Below are 18,905 nucleotides of genomic sequence, written 5' to 3' on the forward strand. Positions count from 1 at the left end.
GCTGACAAAGTTATGCAACAGCCATAAAGGGCAGAACTTCTTGGATATGGACAATCTATTCCACTAGAAAGAATAAAAAGACACCTTTCTTTGAATTTCAATCAACTGAAATTTTACAAGATTCCCTAAAATCCAAAGCCCCATTTTTAGCTTCACATTCAATGTAAAACACAGTATTTTGCAGCTTTTCTAGCACACTTGGATAAAACTAGACAAACTACTATATTGTTTAATACTTAGGATTTAGCATTCTGGATTCCAATCCCACCTCAGGCAGCTTCTGACTTGATACCCTCCAATAATTCACATTCTGCTTGCCTCTCAGTTTTGCCATCAGTAAAATGGAGATAACATGCATTTCACAGTGTGGTAGAGTGATGTGAAGGCTGACTGATTTATCAGTAGTTGTGAGATGCTTAGGAATACTCTGATGAAATGTGCCACATGTATGCACAATTTATTATTAACCTGACAGCATTTTAGCTCTTTTATTTTCCTGCCTTGCACACAATTCAAGTGCAGGATGCCTGAAGCACATTTGAATGTGGCATTTTGATTGTAGCAGGTACTACCATTTAATTTGGAAATTCATAACTTTAACATCACATTAAAGCAGGATTTTTGCAATTAATTTTCTTTTCTCACTCAGTTTTAGAAAAAGAACATTTGAATGGCCTTGGTTTTAGTTCAGTATCAGATCATTAATATTATTAAAGACAAACACAGACAAGGAAAGAATCTCCAAGAGAAATGTGCTCTTTGGGCCAAATCTTTAGAGGTGAAAAACGATGGAAATAAATACAATATGAAGGTTAAATGATCAAAACTACTATTTAGAAACCCAAACCAGTCACGAGGCTCCAGGGTGCCTGAATCACTTTCCAAAATGGGACTTAAAAGTAGTAATTTTTTAAACTGACAAGATCAACAAATTTAAATAGATTTGGGTTTAGTTCTTAGCTAAGCACATCTTTCCTCAGTATGAATGAAGGCTTTACCTGACTAAAGAGCACTTGGTGTGTGAGGTTAATTTTAAGCTGAATACTATTTATGTGACCAGATGTGCAAGAAAACATTTTATACAGTGATCTGTACGTTTGATGTATTTTCTACAGAGCAGCTCATTAATGACACGGTATCTACAAGTTCAGATAGTTCATGTACCCACACAGCAGCACAGTCAGCCAGCCGTTCACAAGGAGAAAACAACTGGGCAAGTGTAGGGATAGAATCTAAAAAAGATGAAACCTACATTTTGTTTCACTCCCAGACCTGAAAAGTGGCTTAAATTGTTTTAGTAAGCTTTCCAAGAACAACATTTTGCCAAGTAACCAAAAGGAAACTTAAACAATTTCAGCTCTGGAAGAAACCAGTGGAGACTGTTAAAAGCCCCAAAATAATGGGATATAGATTCATAGATTTTTAAGGCCAGAGGGAGCATTAAATAGACCTACAACACAGCAGTGACCTCCACTGTAAGTGGTAGCAGGGCTATAATTAAACACCATTGACAAATGAGGTCTGAAATCACAGCCAATTGTTCTCCAGAGATAGAGGATCTGTTACTTAGTACTTTGGTTTAGCTATCTTTTGCCTCAGGCAAACTGGGAGTCACCACACTGGCAGCAGCAATGACAGGGAAAACATCCCAGAGCTCAAGAATGGCTGTCATGCCATACTAGTGCAGTTCCCAAGTGATTTTTATAGGCAGAGCCTTGCTTATCCAGCCCAAATCTCAGCTTGGGCTGTCTGCATTTCAAAGAGCATTTCTTGCACGGAGAGGTATTTGTTATGCTCTTCTTTGGGAATGCCCACTGCCCAGTCCTCGGGTCCAGCTACACTGCAAACTACTTAGGTTCAATCCCCCACACTAAAAAGCTAAAGACCAAACTGCTGACAATCCCAACCTCTCAAATCAGCAGCTATGGTTCTTCTTTAATATATGCAGCCTTGCTGCCTTCACTGCCACTGTTCAGACACTGCACTGTTCAATGATACTGGCACATCTGAGAAGTTAAATGGGGAATAACCCACCCAAGTCCTGTCCACTCACGATCATTCCTTGGGCCCTTCCTTTAGTGGAGCTCTTGACAAAGAGCAGTACCTACAGATCTGTCACTTCCAATGAACTTAAATAACAGCGTTTCACGCCACTCTTCCCTCCTGGGAGGTTTCAAAGGGCATCGATCTGACTCATCGCCCTACCTGTGCTCCAGGCTCCACTTGCTGTCTGAGAGCTGGAAATCTGTTCTCCTCTCTGCTTGAGTCTAACCTATGCTTAGGTCTCCTTTTGCGTCCACTTCTGAGCCTAACAGTTCCCGCAGTTGTAGCACAGTGGGGTTGAGTCCACAGGTTTTCATTAGAGCTTTTTAGTCACTGTGGGAGCATATGCCCCTTCCTTAAAACACTTCAACATTTTTGTGATATATTGCAGCTCATCAGTAGTAGCTCCATATTAGGGACAATAATGTCAGTAAGTTACAAAGTAAGCTAGAACTATATGTGCAATTGATATAGATTACATTTTAAACGAAGTCAGAATCCAGAAATTCTACAAAATAAAAAGACATTGCTTTTTCTGCAGACTGTCATCAAAATCAGTATTTTTTTCTAACTATTTTGATGAAACCACTATTTCTCACGAGGAAAATATTTCCAAGCTGTCTTATTCTGATGTGTCTTAGTTGGTCAAAATGTTGCTTCCCACGTCTTTCATTTGAACATGCCACAAGATAGGGCAGTCAGAAAACAGACTGCCTTACAGATACATTTATGTGTAAGATGTGAAGTAGAGATAAAGTGTATAGGTATATAGGTCTCACACCTGTTCAAAACCAGCAGGTTTGGGAATTTGTTGTAGATGTGTTCGTTGCTGCAGTTGAGACACAGCTGAGCATTTCAGCTTAAGTAATGAAGGAAAATAAGAGAGTTTAGGAGGAGACAGCCAAGCCAGTAACCTAAATTAGAATTTGATCATCGGAGCCCCAATTATTTTTTTTTATTTTCAATGAAGGCAAAAAACCCCCCCAGATCTCCAACAGCACAGTGCCCACTACAGGAACTCTGAAGAAAAAGGATTTTGCCATTTTCTGCAGCATCCAGTGTTTTCTCAGAGGGTCTTACACCCAATGATAAACCTATAGCCATACAACTATCATCATATGACTACCTTCCAAGCTGCTGTGATCACACAGCTACCAGTACCTAAGCTGGCAAATTTTCACGTAGATATGCCCGTATGAGTTGTGCCTCATCTTTGACACTAATATAAACATACCTCTAGCTCTGGTTATCCTGAGAGATGTAACAACGCTACTGCTTCACGATGGCAATATATCCAATCCATATTTTTTTATGTTCATTGATCTCCCATTATCTTCTTAAAAGTCAAAGCTACGTGAATAACAAGGACCTACACAGATCTCCAATTACACCAGAGGTCTGGTAGGCATCATGCAGGGTGGTCACTTTGCGCAGCCCCCTGCCTCCTACTGCACCGAGTCCCAGGGCAGCTCTCACAGGAGCCACAGAGGAAAAGCCAAAAGACAGAAGAAGCAGCACAGAAAATCTGGCTACATTTGCAGCTTTTTCTTTTAGGTAGTCCTAGATGAGCAATGTAATCTCCTTTCCTTTTCACAAACCTCACCTTTTTCTTTCTTCCTTTCTTTTTTTTAACAGCTATTTATTAAGGAATGATTCCATATACTTCTTCCCCATTTAAAAAAATTCTTTGGGGAACATAAGCAATATATTTTCAGCCACATACAGAAAGGAGCTTAAGGAATTTAGCTGCAAACGCCACTGAGCTATGAAATTTGCAGATCAGAACACAAGCCGCTCTCATCTCTGCTAGCCATCTGTGCCTCAACTGCAGTTTCTGACCAGCCTCAGTGGACAAACTCGCCTTTAGCTCCAAGGATTTCTCCTGTATTACCTTGAAAAGAAAGGTACTGAGAGGCACTCTGACTCTGAAAGCCAAGCTGGCAGGATGGAAGCAACAGGAAAGACCAGAAAATCAAACACATGCCTGCGGAGACACACCAGAGGTTTGGAAAACTCACACAGTGTCATTTTTCTCAAGTACTAAGGCAACAAACCAAGAAGAAATAAAAATCCACCCAAGAGACTACAGATTCTGAGAAAGGCTTCTGAATAAATGCAGCAGCCAAGCAAACTCTGGGGCCTACCAGCAGCATTAGAGATTGAAGCCTGGTTTTAACCTACAGCTCAAATTTCCACATCTACCAATGAACTGCTGCTTCCTTTCTGGTAAATGTCTCTGTCAAATACTCGGAGCCAAACCCAGTCCATTGTATTCACTCAGGTTACTTTACTGGTCAAATTCCATGAGTGAGAGGAGGAAGATCACACTTCAGAGTAAAATCCTGAGCACCAAGTATCCCTTTCCTCCTTGGCCTACATTGCAAACTGCAGACCAGCTACAAATACACCTGTTGCATCTAATAAACAGAGTTGTGTTGACAAGAGTTAACAGGAAAGGAAAGAAGATTTCACTTACCCTTTCAGTGCCTTAGAACCACAAAACACTTCCCAGCTTTGGGCTAATTAAACACTCAAAAACAACCCAACAGGCTTTCTTCTCTGTTGTCCTGCTTTTTATGCAATGATTCCTGCAGAAACAGAGGAAGTGCAAGCTCTGCTATTCTGCTCTGGTAGCCTTTTATACGCTTTTTGCTTTCCCTGACAGCACAAGGTCGAGGTGAGTCTCGAGCATGGAGGGTGAAAGGAGCAGGCTGGAATCAGCAGCCACAGCAGGGAGAGTGCCAGTGCAGAGAGGTAGGCAGAGGTGGGTCACCACACAAGGAAAAGCATCTGATCAGCATCTGAGGTTCATGACAGAGGGCATTTGGGGGAAGTCAGTGGGGCACATGGGACAGACACAAAAAAAGAATGAAAAGCTCTCCTTCTCTCATTGCTTCTACTGGCACCCTGCAGTGCAGCATCTGCTCCATGTCACCTGACTGGGAAGAGGCTACCCTGCTGCTTGGGCTCTGTCTTTACCAGCACAACTGCAGCCTGGCCTGGGAAGTGACTGAGTGCTCACAGTGTGACACTGCACAAAGCAGCAGGAAACCGGGAGATTTCAGTTGAAAAGAAAGATGAGGAACATTCCTCAAAGATGGCCACTTAACAAGGAAAGACACCTTAATTTCTAACTGCAAGCCTAGCTGGAAAACTGACAATCAAACCAGGTCATCTCACTGGGTGCTCATGAATTATCATCATTTACCTGTCCTGCTAAGATATTTATACGTCTCTATCACTGCCATACAGAAGCATATGAGATTCTTAATACCTAGAGTACAGGAAGCTGCACTGGCTACATATTTCAGATATGGAGACTAAGACACAGAGGGTAACCAGGTACATATCCCCTGCAAAGAAAGGTCAGTTGATTCAATCTTGAGTACTTCAGTCTGCCAGCAAATCACCCCAGGGATGCAAGAAGACCGTGGCAGAAAAGGAAATTAGTCTCTTAGGTGCCAACACTCTTATGACCGGACCATCCAAGTTTTGCTGCCCCAATCCACTTTCTTTACACATTTTACCTTTTTCTCTCATGATAATGAGGTGAGCTAGTGTACATGCAGGCAGAGCCTGGACAGCTGACACAGCATGACTGGCAATGCTGTCAGCAACACAGAATGTGAATCCAGTGTCCCAGCCCCTCTTCAGAGGAAACACATTCAAACACAAACCAGTTCTGCTTTGAGTAGTCCATGACATCCACAGTCCTCCTGACCTCCCCTACCTCTCTTAGCCCTTGGGCTGTTTTGCACCCAGCTGACAGCTCCTGGACCTGTTCACAGATGGAAGAAGAGCAAATGCTTTGCTCTGCAGGATAGGTTTACAATGGCAGTGAGCCTGTCTGCAATGAAGGATTGTGGGAGAAACACACACACACACCCCCAAAAGTCACATTGCTGTCTCTGGACAGCAATAACATGGCAGTTGCCTTGCTTTCTATAGGAAGAGAAAGCAGCTTTACTACTCATCAAGTTCAAAGTGGCTCAGCAAAGGAACAAGAGGTAAAGTGAAACCAGAAGTTGGCCCAGAACAGGTGGCCGCTCTACCATGTCATCACAGGATTACCACCTTCTCCCGCACCCAGGAGCACTTGGTGCTGAGGTCAACAAGCAGAGGATCATCTTCTCTTAGTAGTGCCAGAGTTTCCCGGACAGACGTGCTCCTCCTCCGCTTCTTTCCCTGTAGCTTTGTCGTGCCGTTTCCAGCAACCTCAAGGTATCTGGGAGGATTATGTCCCTCCATCTTCCAGCAAAACTTAACAAAAATTACCCCGTGGGAAATGACCTGCACACCTCCATCCTGGAATATGGATGAAAGCAAGGCTACAGCATGTGCTGTCTTGCTTGGGGCTACATTTACTGCTGATTGACCTCCATGACAGGCTGCCTAGCTCAGCAGAAGCCTGGACAGTAATAATGCATCAACTCTTTTTTATGTTTGTTTCCCCCCCCTTTTTTTTTTTAGGGCAAAACCAAAGGAAAATAAACCTTCCTTCTGAAATCAAATTACCTCCTGACCATAAGTTGGAAAGAGAAATTTCTGGCTCTGCTCACTTTCGTAATTATCATTATTTACTTTTATTTAAACCTTTATTTAGTAATGCCCTAAAATTCCATTTTAAATCCTAGCTGTGCACACTCTGGGACAGAGCAGGAGCCAGCAGGCTGGTCTATGGGCTGACAGAGGAAGCTGATATCCAGACTCCAGTGAGATTCAGTCCTCCAGCAGCTCACCCAGCCCATTCAAATCTACTCTTTGTGATAGCCAAGAACTGTTCTCTTATACTATCAGGCAGGTAAAACCAAGACAGAACAGCTGCTGTAAACAGCCTATGTGAACTATGGCTTACTCTTTTATAAAGCAACATTTTGATCCTGTTTTTTTTTCCCCAGGTCCCACCTCCTTCTTGCCTACAAATTGTTCTCACTCTTCACCAGTTCCACCTCACATCAAATTGCAATCTCCTTTGCACCCAACCACAATTTGCTTCATTTCAGCAGAGGGGATGTCCAAGCTTTGCCTAACTGAGGGCTATAACTTGTCTGTTGCCTGAGGTCTGCAGCTGATCTGCAATCAAGCAGAAAAGGATTGTAGCGCCATGGTCATCTATAATACAGAAAAGTGAAACAAGAAGAATATAGCTGTCAGCATGTACTTCAGCTAGACTGTTTGAATCAATGGAACACTCCATACAGGGGCCTATAATCTCCCTGTGGCTCCCCTGCATTAAAAGCAGGGGAGGGTACAAAACAAATCCAGCTAGGTCTGGAGCTGCACGCTTAGTGAGGGGAAATGGGTCCTAGGCCATTTCTGTGAAGGGGTATGTAGGATCTAAATGGAAATTCTGCGGCTCCTGCTCAGTTTTAATATTTACTATTAAGAACAACAAATGGTGCTTAAACTGCACATTAGAGTTTCAAAGCACTTTATAAACATTAATTAATATCTTAACACATCATCTTTCTCTGGTGCTCATCTGGCAATGCATCAAAAAATTACAACCAGACTGGAAAAAGACTACTATTTTAAATACAACCAAAGGAACTTAAACTAGGAAGAATGAGCAAGAGAAAGATACAGGGAAAAACAAACGTGCAAAACTAAGTCATGAGCAGAGTTCTTACCAGCTTTCTGCGCAATGGCCAGAGCTCAGGCATAAGAAGTGGCATAAACCAGAAGATTTTCCCCTTGCAATATTTACTCTATAGCCCTTGGAGACCATCAATTCTAGAGTTTTGCACTTGTGAGTGAAGATCTGGGCCCCCCAAAGTGTGTCCCAGAACTGCCTACTGCCCTCTAGAACAGCAGAGCACAAGACCAAATGGAGGGTCTGCAGCTGTTTATTGCTGGTGAATTCAACAACAACCAATTTATATTCATCTATCAGGGAATATGCAAGTGGAAGCAAATATTATGGTCATGTTCATTTGTTTCTGATTACAAAATGTATGTAAATGTATATGCAAATTAAGTGCACCCATCAGGCTCACGGCAAAGTGCCAAATTAGCCCTTAGTACTACAACGTTTGGGGTGGCTTGCAGGCAGATACAGTGATTGCAAGTGAGGCTAGGCAGTCCCTTTGGATGCAGCCAAAGCTGGGCTGCTCCAAAGGGGCAGGTGGAGGATAAATCCTGAAGTAAGTTGTTGCTTTAAATGAAGCTGAGGGTCTATAGAAAAGTCTGTTCCTGCTGCAGTTAGAAGTGTGATAATTACAGAGCAACGGGCTCCTCTGTCATTCAGCAGGCAGCATCCCCAGGAAATCTTGCTCTGTAATCAAGGGAAGAGGTGCAATCAAGCCCCTATTCAGGGTTCGTTTAGAAACAGCCCCTGCAGGCAACACAAAGGCTTCAGCATGGTGCTTTGTGAAGCTAGTGATCACATCAGCTTCTTGGTTCTGCAACTAGAAGCAGAGTTAATGTCATTTCTAAGCACATCTTCTGTTCATCTTTCCTCACAAAGTCCAGAAGGGGGCTAGGGAGAGAGGTGAGGTCTTGGGCCAAAATGCTTTTGTACATACAATGTTGCACTCACATTGTCCACATTAGTGAACTCGCTCTCTACATGGCAATGTTGGAGGAACAGAGAATTTCTTGCAGACTAAGAAAGACAGCATGATCATCTGGCTGCTACAGCAGCACATTTTTCAAAATGTGCATGGGAAAGGTCTTCTTGGGGTTTTTTTTTCCAGCTACGTGAATGTATCTGTGCTGCTCAAACTCTACAGGAGCCTCATTCTCTTCACAGCAGCTTGATCCCACAGAGACTGATGAGGTTTATTAGAGGGAAAGGTGTCTCTGCTTCAGCTTTCATGTCTAATGCCACCATTGCCCAGAAACATATAAATTAATTGCTACGCAGATCAGCCACCCTTTGTACCCTATAGAGCTGTCAGGTTAAATGAACCAGTATACTCCAACTGCAATAAAAATAGTATCACATTTGATTGAAAACAGCCAAACCTTCCAAAGTGTGCACGCATTTGCACTTCCACTGTACACACTCAGACATAGAAATCGTACTTCTCATTCACCAGCAATGACCTGCTGAGCTACCCATCTGGGCACGTAGCTACTATGGCACACACAATCCTGGTAACTCTGGGTGCACGTTAAGTGCCAAAAATCTTTCTGCACATTGGGGTCACATTCTGGACAGGATTTACAGTTTTGTCTCAGTATGGAATGGTAGTTCTCTGCTGAGGTTCACCATAACTGGAACTGCACTTTGCATTACAGTAACCCCTAATACTGTAAATGTAGCTTCATTCCCTCACAGTACAGATTCAGCAGGTTCCACTCTCTATTTATTTCTTATTTCTCTGGCCACAGAATAAATGAGTTTGCTGTGGTTTTACCATCTGCAGACATAGGTATCAGTCAATAGGCAAGTAATGGCCTGGACACTGTCAAGAGAACTCATTATTAAAAAGGTACATATTGCATTTAGCTGTTCAAACAGAAGCTGTTATTGATTGGATCCCATCAGTTCCCAGTAAAAGAGCCAACTCCGGTGACGAAATGAAAATACGCACACAGACTACAGACTAGTAAATACTGTAATGGAGTTAAGGATCCCCCCAAAAGGGAGCTGCTGATATCCAGTTGAAAGAGCATGCCTTTTTCAAAAATGAGACTGGGAATAAAATAACCATGTTACTTCTGCAAATATTCAGAGGCAGGATAAGGAAACAAAACAAAAGGGAACAGTTCGGACAACAAACATCATCTCTTGGAAAAAAAGCAAACAAAGAAAATACAAGTTGGTTAATGGCCAATCAAGCCACAGGGAGAAAGAGCTTGCATCCAGTTCTGCCGTTCCTACCACATCCTACTGCTCATCAGTAGAGGTTCTGCCACACTCACGGAATTGAAAGAGAGCATCTTTGGAGTTTGCTACATTTTTCAAAGTCAGATTAAAAAGTAGCTATACTTAACTTGGTTCCTGTTTTGTTTCCTTGCCACTTTTCTTTGTCTGCTTCTTTCCACTTACTGAACAGCTTTTCCTCTGTTTTTCCCCTTCTTTTCACAATCTGCACAAACACTGTAACATTTTTGGGTGACAGCATTTAGCACACAGAAATCACCACTGCTGCGGCATAAAGGAGGCAGAAAACAAGGCTGATCATAAAATTCTATCATAAACCAAATATACATCATGAAGTAATACAAGAGAAAACGGAAGGACCAGACAAGTTAATGACTGTTTGTGGAAACCTCTACATTTGTTCCACTGGAAAAGTTCTCTGCACAGCATCTTCTGTGTGAGTGAACAGAGCACAGCTAACAGTGAGTTAAAAATGTTTACTAAAAAAGGTACATGGTGACAAACTTCTTTGCTCACCCTTAATAGAAGGTTGGGCTGGAAACTGATGAATCACTATAGGAAACAAACAGCAATGGTGACGTGCGGCTTCAAAAGGTAACAATAGCACTGCTTGATCCATGATGTCTACAACAGAAATATCCCTGGATTTGTTAGATGATGGATTTCATATTGCCCCACCCACCCAGGAAATGCAGAAATTCCGCTGAGCCGTGGTTAGAGCTTTCACAATTGCCCCAGAGGTACATGAAAGCCTCGCTCACATATGGTATTTTCTCAAGACATTCCCCGAAAACCATATGCTGTTGATATCTTGAGCAGCTCGCCATGGAGTCTGGATCCATTAGCCCAGCAGTAGAAGAGGCTTATATCTTTATGTTTCAGGGTCCACATACCTGTGTGGCTCTTGCAATCTTCCATCACCCAAAACTGGCATTTAGACATGAGGTGTGTTTATTCTGTAAGTGTATGAGGATCAGGCCCAGCAACCCAGCTATTGAAGTGCCTGGTCAGACCCAGCAGTCTCTCCAGCTCCACATAATTCATGGTTCAAGCACAGAAAATAGTTCTGGCTCGTTATTCATTTGGACCTGATCGGTGCAGAGCAAATAGCCAGGAAGAATCCTGGTGTTCAGCACTTCACAGGCTCATACCTCCTATCTAATGGTCATGTACTGTTAATGTAATATTTGCATATAAAGCCAAATTTTCTGTTATCATTAAAAGCACCTTAAAATGAATGCACATATGGATATCATGTTTATTTTCCAAACCTTCCCTTTCTGTAAAAACATGTTTGCTTATCCATCTATACTGTAAACATAGAGCTGTATTTACAGAGTATTTCTGTACGGCTTTTTGCTTACATATCAACAGTACAGGGACTTTCTCTTCAGCACTTCTCACATTCTACATACTAAATTCTGGTTAATCTATTTTCATTGCCAAAAGAAGTAAACAAATGCTAGATGTGATGAGATGCTATTGCAAGTATTTCCATTTTGACAAAATTTCAGGGTTTTTTTTTTCCTTGAGATTGGACACTTCTTGCCCTTGTTTCATCTTTGGCTTAAGCTCAAACTGTTGTGTTTAAACTCAGATGTCATAAAAAATGCTGTGATGAGATTCTCAAATTCACAATGGCACTTCCAGTCGACTTACTTAAGTCTCTTGCACATACAGAGTTAATTACCATCACACTGCTAAAGACCAAGGAAAAAAACCCTGAAATACACTTCATCATGTGGTTTGCATGACTTCAACCTTCTGGACTCAAATTTTAGAAGACAGTATGAAACAATGTAGAAACACTCAAATCCCTCTTCCTTTTGCAATACTAAGTAAGATTGTTCAGCAGTTCCCAAAGCAATTTAATCAAGGATGCTAAAACAATCAAGGTGCCATTCAGCGATTAGTATGCAAGCAATTGAGGGGGAGCATGGGGCGTCCACACACTAGCAACAGCTAACATCAAAGATGGCCTAACTTTTGCAATGTTCTGTCAATCAGTTATGTTAGCCATACATACATGGCTCCTGTTTACCAATACTTCACTCAGTTTTCAGGGACACAGGGTAGTGGAATTCACCCAGACAGCTAAGATAACTTCTTACCACTGCTTTTACCAACACCAACATAGGGTACTTCTGTATTTACCAATTTATGTTCTCTACCCTTATTAATAAGTTGCTGATGAAAATCTGCCCATGCTACAAATGCAGCATCCTTTCAGAAAGGCACTTTTTGCAATTGCTCATGCTCTCTATTTACTCCCATTTCATTACTTCCAGCTGGAAAAAGAACAGTGGAACTTTATTTCCTCTGATAGCCACCAGCAGGGATAAGAGCTCAGTCGTAGCCCTGCTAAGCGACAAATTAACTCTTTGGATTATGTAAAGATCAATGGGAAGCAGGGAAGTATTCTATTACCTTCAGAACACAGCTTGCCAGCATATCCAGTGGCTGAGCAGTCACAGTGTGGCTCGCCATCCAGAAGGAAGCAAGTGCCACCATTTTCACAGGGGTTTTCTGCACAAAGCCCTTCCATTTCCAGTCGGACCCCTTGACTGCCCAGGAGCTGTGGCTCAGAGTTGCCGTATTTCAGATCCAGGATAAATCCTTGAAATGGAGGCTCACCCAGAACACCATCAAGGGTCAAGGCAGCAGGACGGATGTCCAGTGGGACTCCACCAACAAAAAGGTCACTGACGATATTCATATACTGGCGTTGTGGACGCACTTCGCCCGGCTTGGCTTCACCATCCAGCACTAGCACTGTCCGAAGGTGATTGCGGCTGACCATCAGGAAGTGCCAGTTGCTGTCGTTGACCTGTTTGTCTGTGATAACTGTAGTCTCCGCACAGTCCACACTAAACTGGAGCTGGATGCGCCCGTCAACAAGGGACAGACAGAGGAAGTCACAGACACCACCATCATCAAAGTAGAGGAGCAGCCCAGCAGAGACGTTGGTCTTGAACTGGAAGCTGAGTTCGCTCCTAGTGCTGGCATCCCAGCGGAGGTAGCGGGCCCACTGGTTGGGGATGCCCATGAACTCCAGACCCAAACAGAGACCCAGCAAGGAGCCCAGCAGCAAACTCACCTTCAAGGTGAAGTAGACGGAGTGGAGAGTGAAGCCCATTGTTTCAAGAATCTGCTGTTCCCTAGGAGAAAAACAAAAGCCACACTACTGGGAGGAGAACGCCAGCAGTCAACACCAAATGTTAAATCCAATGGGAAGAGGAGGAGAGCACAGAGAGTGAGAGAGAGAGAGGGAGAGTAAGTGGAAGGTGAGATAGCAAGTGGACGTGAACAAGAGGAAATGTCTCCTCCCCAAGGAAAGATCCCAATTATCCCTTACGATCCAGAGGCTTTTATCATCTCAGATGTACAGGGTATATGAAGTGACTTCTCCAGTTGGTGTACTTCTGTGAAGGGCAAAATAAGCCACAGTGATTTGTTTTCGTAGAACACTGGTTGTTCCAGGGAGGAAGGAAAGGCAGAGCTGAAGCCCAAGCCTCAAATTCTGGTTTCCTGGAAGTGATGACAATATTGACAGATGTGGCAGTGTGATGGAGGAGAAAGTGAATTCATAAAGCACGTGATCCTCAAGAGGGCAAAAATAAAGTCAATCTTCATGATGCACTGGTGGCTACCCAGCCCATAATTCACTGCTTGGCACTTACGGAGCTTGCAGGACCTGTGCGGTCAAGAGAAGAAAAGAAAGGAAGAAGTTAGTCCCGCTACTCACCATATCTTTACCATGAAGCTTATTAACATCTTGTTCAGTAACTCATATACATTTCTTGATACTCTGGCCACTTCTTCATGCCTGCATTTGGCTATACAGTCCTCCAAAGCACCAAGGACATCTATGTCCTCAAAACTAAGTGGACCAAATAGAGAACTCATGAAGTGATCTGCACACACCACAATGCTGAGCAACATAAAAATACACCAGATTATTTAACACCTTTGATGGGTGCAATCTCATTGACTTTACTAAGAGAAATGGTGCTGAAGCTTCCCCAGTAACAGTTACCTCTCAATGAAAATGCTTAGGGCAAAGACCAGAGTTCCTTAGAGTTTAAAAGTTGATACAGGGCAAAAGATGATGTTATCCGAACTTCCCATTCCGCTGTTTTCATTATGCTTTCTAGCACACCAAGCAAGCATTAGAGAAGACAACCCTGCTGTCAGCCTGTCATGCAATAGCTGCTTTTACTTTACATGTCTTGCACACTTCAGAGACTCTAACAGGGACCTTTGCAACCTGGAAACATGTGCTATGCAAATTATATATGGCAACCTGCAGCTTAGATGATAGGAAACTTGTAGCTTAGATGATAAGAACTGCCTAAGCACTTAACCACTTACCCTGGTCTAGTGGTTTGGCAAAAAGGCCAAATTCACCCCTAGCTAACAGCAAGCAATTCCAACTGCCTTCAGTGAGCAGAAGTTACAACTCTTAACACCGGGATTTAATTCACTTCTGCCTATTTGCATGTGGGTGACTGTATGCCTAGGGTAGGAGGATGTTTTAAGATGACAAGTAAAGACAGCATAAAGCTAGGCTCATTCTTTGAAAATCCTGCTTAAAAAGAAAGTAAGTTTTCCATTAACATAGGTGCTTGTTCACAGAGATGCGCTGGGCACGAGAACAGCTCTGGGAATGGCTAACATTAGCACAGATACAAAGCAGGAAAGGAGGTGATGAGAGTCATGGCCTTCAACCTCCCAGAACCCAGCATGAACACAGATTTCACAAATTGGATCACAAATATTGTGAGACAGTATCTGGTTGGGAAAAGCGTTTTGTGCTGTGGACAATAAGAGTGACTGGGGCTGCTGTTGCTCTCAGCAGATGCCTTTCAATGCCACAGGCCACCTTGCTCCAAAGGAGGAGGCTCACAGACACTGCAGAAACAGGCAGTGCAGAAAACTTTCTGTTTGGAAAGGGCAGAGGTTGAGCTGGAGGAGAATCACTAGGCAACAAAGGGGAGAGCTCACATAGTCACAGCCTCTGCCCTACCTGCCCCAGGGACCTATGGGTCCCTGGCTATAAGTCTCCAGGGCTGTCAGTCTGACAAATTTAGCTAGCATGAAAAACAAGTCACAGAAAACAGAAGGGATCAATTAAAAGAAAACCCACAAGTTGGAGAGAAACATGAGCTTTCAGTGCCCAGTGGAAACTAGGTTTGCTCCCTGCAGCTGCCAGAGTGGAGTGTGTCTTAGCTAAACTGCTATAAACACAGATAAAATCAAGTCAAAACCAGAGGGCAGATAATTCCTTTTAATTGTTAACAGCTTGGCTCATGAGAATGGAGGGAGGAAAAAGGAGGTGTTGGGAGAGGTGTAAGGTGAAAAAAAACGCAGATCCAAATGCTCAAATCATCTGTCTTCCCAATAATCACAATGTTGGCTCAGTTCATGGGGTTTTGGGGGGCTTTGAAAATCAACTGGAAAAAAAAAATTATACGGCTCTTGTCCATTTACCTTTCTCCTCTGTGATCCCTAGTGGCTCCACTAAAATAGCCCATGATTTATGGAGAAGGAGAATAGAGTGAGAGGGAGGTAAGAGAGAAAGTGATGACCCAAGCCTGGAATTATTGATGAGATGGGAATAGGAATATAATAATGTGTGTAAATTAGCCAGTGATGTGTTCTGAACAGCTCACAGTTCCCTGGAACATTTACCACCACCGTAGAAAAATTCACTGCTCCATCAGACAGTTCTGTGCTCAACCTGAGCTGGGGAGGGAGGCAAGCCCAGCATGGCACCGAGCACCCACAGAGACCCCAGTGCAGAGGGGCTTTCACCAAAGCTTTCGATTCTCCTGGGCATGGTAGGTTGCACCATCTGCATCAGATGTAGCCCTCAGCCCTACTACTCTTCTCTCCCTATTTTAGAAGACTAACTCTTTGAGAACCAGTGAAAGATGCTGTAAATCACAGCAGCAGGTGTGAACACTCTCTATAGATAATAACGGATGAGATGCATACATCCATGTACAGCCCAAACAACTGTCCAAAAAGCCTACCAATCTCTCCCAACCCCGGGCTGCTGAAACACTGTTTTACACACACAAAGGAATCTCAGTCTCCATGGGTCACTTCAATCTTTGGGATATTTCAAAGGCACAGTAAAGGGAGCAGGCTACCTCTGTGGCACAGATTACTATAACATCGATACATGTTCATTAGGAAAGGACAAAGGCCACAGTTAACAAGGGAAACCAGGCAGAAATGGTTAAACAGGAATAGCATTGTTGACTGAAGGAAGCCAAGGCAATCTCTCTCTATCTCTTTTGATTGAGGGAAGCTAAGGTAATCCTCTTCGAGCTGTTATGAAAGAAGACAGTGCCAGTTCTGTTTCAGAACAGGAAGAAGACAAAAAAACCATGAAATACAGGTGTCACTTCTAGGTGCTTCATTGCCATTTAGATACTGCAGCTCAGGTTTTGGGAAGGCTGCCTGCACTCAGCCACTAGCAGGCTGGGGCTATCTCAGGCTCCTCCAGAGCTCTGTCAGCACCTGTCAGTCCTGACCCATGGCACGTTCCACTATTCCAGTTTTGTGTCTCATGAAGTTCAACCTGTGAGAGCAAACCTCACCACACAAGAGGGTATTCAAGAAAAACTCAGAAGACCCAGTGTCCTTTTTAGCAGTGGCCAGGATCTGAATCCCAACCTTGAGAAAGTAAATCCTGACACAACAAATCTGTGCCTCACCCATTTCCCACAATGATCCTCCAAGACACACTGAGAACGAATAATTTTCTGCTCTTACCATTTTATTTTTAGCATAAGTACTACCCTAGCAGCTTCATACAGCACGCTGCTACCATAGCAATATATTACAGTTTGGGACAATAACTATAGAATCTCATAGTATTTTCTGATATATTTTATCTCTGAGAAATCTCAAACTTTGTCACAGCACAATCACATCAGACAAAAAAAGAGTTCATGATGGACACCACCTCTCCCAGTCACGAATTAGCAACACCCCTGTTCCAATTCCACCTATTGCTCACATGGAAAAGCATACAAATATTTTCCATGTCATATTTTTGGCTTAATGGGATTTAGCAGCACAAAACAAGACAGACAGTCTGATGTGATCAGCCCTTTGGCAAACCACTAGGCGAGGTCTTTGCAGAGCATTTTAAATACTTGCTACCCTTAAGGAATGAGAGGCCCAGCAAGTTATCTCCACGGCACCTCCAGCAGCCTGTACTGCCTCCCTGGCCTGCCAGAGAGCTGAGACAGTGACGAACCTGCACACTGAACAGACGGCTCAGTATCTCGCACACACAAAACCTGCCATAGGAAACACACCCACTTGCACTATTGAAACATCTCACTACTCACAGGGCTGATAGAGCTGCGCAACTTCCCAAGCTGGGGAAGGGAGGCAGCCCCACCACAGTGCTGTGGGCAAGTGCTACCCAACCACCACACATCTTCCCAAACTTGAGAGCAGCCTATTAATGCCAGGTCAGAGCCATCTGCTCCACAGCCCATGGAGAGGGTCTCACCCTCGCTTTGGAGTGGCTCTCAACTGCTTATCAGCCGTATGCAGAGACTGAGTGACATTATCTAATTGCCAACTAATTTCCATAATTACTGAATGGCACACTCTGTATGCAGGGTTAATATCTTTGCAAACGCACCTGCTTAGGAAAGAGGGTGAGAAGCTGGGTACAGTGCTGCTCCATAGCTTATTTACCCAACCGCACAGAAAGGTTGCAGGAGACAGGTTTGTCACTCCCTGCCCTCCCTCCTCCACTACCTCCCTCTCTGGCTAGTAATTGCTTGGGACAGCTTTTTTGTATTTCAAAGTGTAATTTTCAGCAATTCTTAGTGCAGAAAAAATAACAAGAGTTAGATGAAGGCAGGGACAGGCTGGCTTCCCTCACAAAACCCTGCCACTGCAGCCCAGTGCAAGCCTGCGTAAGGCCTGTTACTCCACTTAAGGATGCTGGACAAAATCCCACTGACACTCTGATGGGAGGGGTTTACAGTCCCCCCAGTCTGCCACCACCTTCCACAACCAAAACTATTCATTATGCCATACTTCGTGTGGAGGGAAAAACATACATTGATCACCTAGGTTCCATGTATTTATACCCCATGTGAACTCACCCCTGTCCTTGCCTTCACTGTAAAAAAAGCAAAATCCAATGGTTTGCTTTATTCCCCAGACCCTAATGAAGCAGAGGAGTTTTAGGAAGGGTAAACAGGACCCTAGTTTGGCTCTGCGTCCATATGTGTTCCCGCAGTCAGCCCAAAGCACAGCAATCAGATCATTACAGCTTTATGACATATGTTGCTTGAAATGTTCCAATTAGATTCACAATCAATAATTGGTATTAAAAGCCAAGCTTGCCAGAGGCAAAGAAATGGTGAATTAATAGTATTTATTCAGTCTGTCTTCACTCATCCAGTTCTTCAGTGAGCAATGGGCTCCTTTTGGCTCATGCCTTGAGTGTGGGTCTCCACAGAGACTCCTACCTCTCAAGCAGAAATCTTTCTGCCTGGTCTATCCCCAGCTGAATTGTGGCTAAAAAAGAAGGGGGAAAAATAACAAAAAAAAACCCCTTCTGATGAAAAATGCAGATGTGAAAACTGAGCTGATACTGTTGCTGGGGAAGAAAAAGGAACACAAAAATCCTCCCATCACACAGCCTCCTCAGCAAGGATGCATGGTTAGATGTTTACAGAGAACTGAGAGGGGACATGGAGGCTTTGAAATTCAAGAGACTAGAGAAAACCACATGGATTAATTCAGTTTTAATTCCTCTAGCTGCATTTGCATCTCAGCTATAAATCTGGACACTGGCATCATCCCCTTGCTGGGACGGAGAGGACTCTGGGGTGGTGCCAGTGGAGCTGAGCTGAAAGAACTAGGCTGAAGACAGAAGTGGACAGCTATTCTATGATTCTATTACCCAGGGAGAGTTTGGTGGCACTACATTGCTCACAGGGGTGAGAGTAAGGCAAGATGGGCTCTCCTTAGTGAAGAGGCCAGAAGT

General features: G+C 43.5%; 1 protein-coding gene across 32 annotated transcripts in view; it reads right to left on the minus strand.

The window, feature by feature from the left end:
* Positions 1 to 18,905, minus strand: part of NRXN3 (neurexin 3) — a 1,027,863-nt gene that overhangs the window by 962,643 nt on the left and 46,315 nt on the right. For all 32 annotated transcript variants that reach the window (XR_011324711.1, XR_011324710.1, XM_069783753.1 and 29 more), the window contains one exon: positions 12,302 to 13,568. Coding sequence is in view for 30 of the 32 variants with exons in the window: in XM_069783753.1 (XP_069639854.1) it covers positions 12,302 to 13,010 (709 nt within the window). In the remaining 2 variants the exon portion in view is untranslated. The remainder of the gene's footprint in view (positions 1 to 12,301; positions 13,569 to 18,905) is intronic.

Source organism: Haliaeetus albicilla, chromosome 5, assembly GCF_947461875.1.
Source record: "Haliaeetus albicilla chromosome 5, bHalAlb1.1, whole genome shotgun sequence".
Lineage (NCBI taxonomy): Eukaryota > Metazoa > Chordata > Aves > Accipitriformes > Accipitridae > Haliaeetus > Haliaeetus albicilla.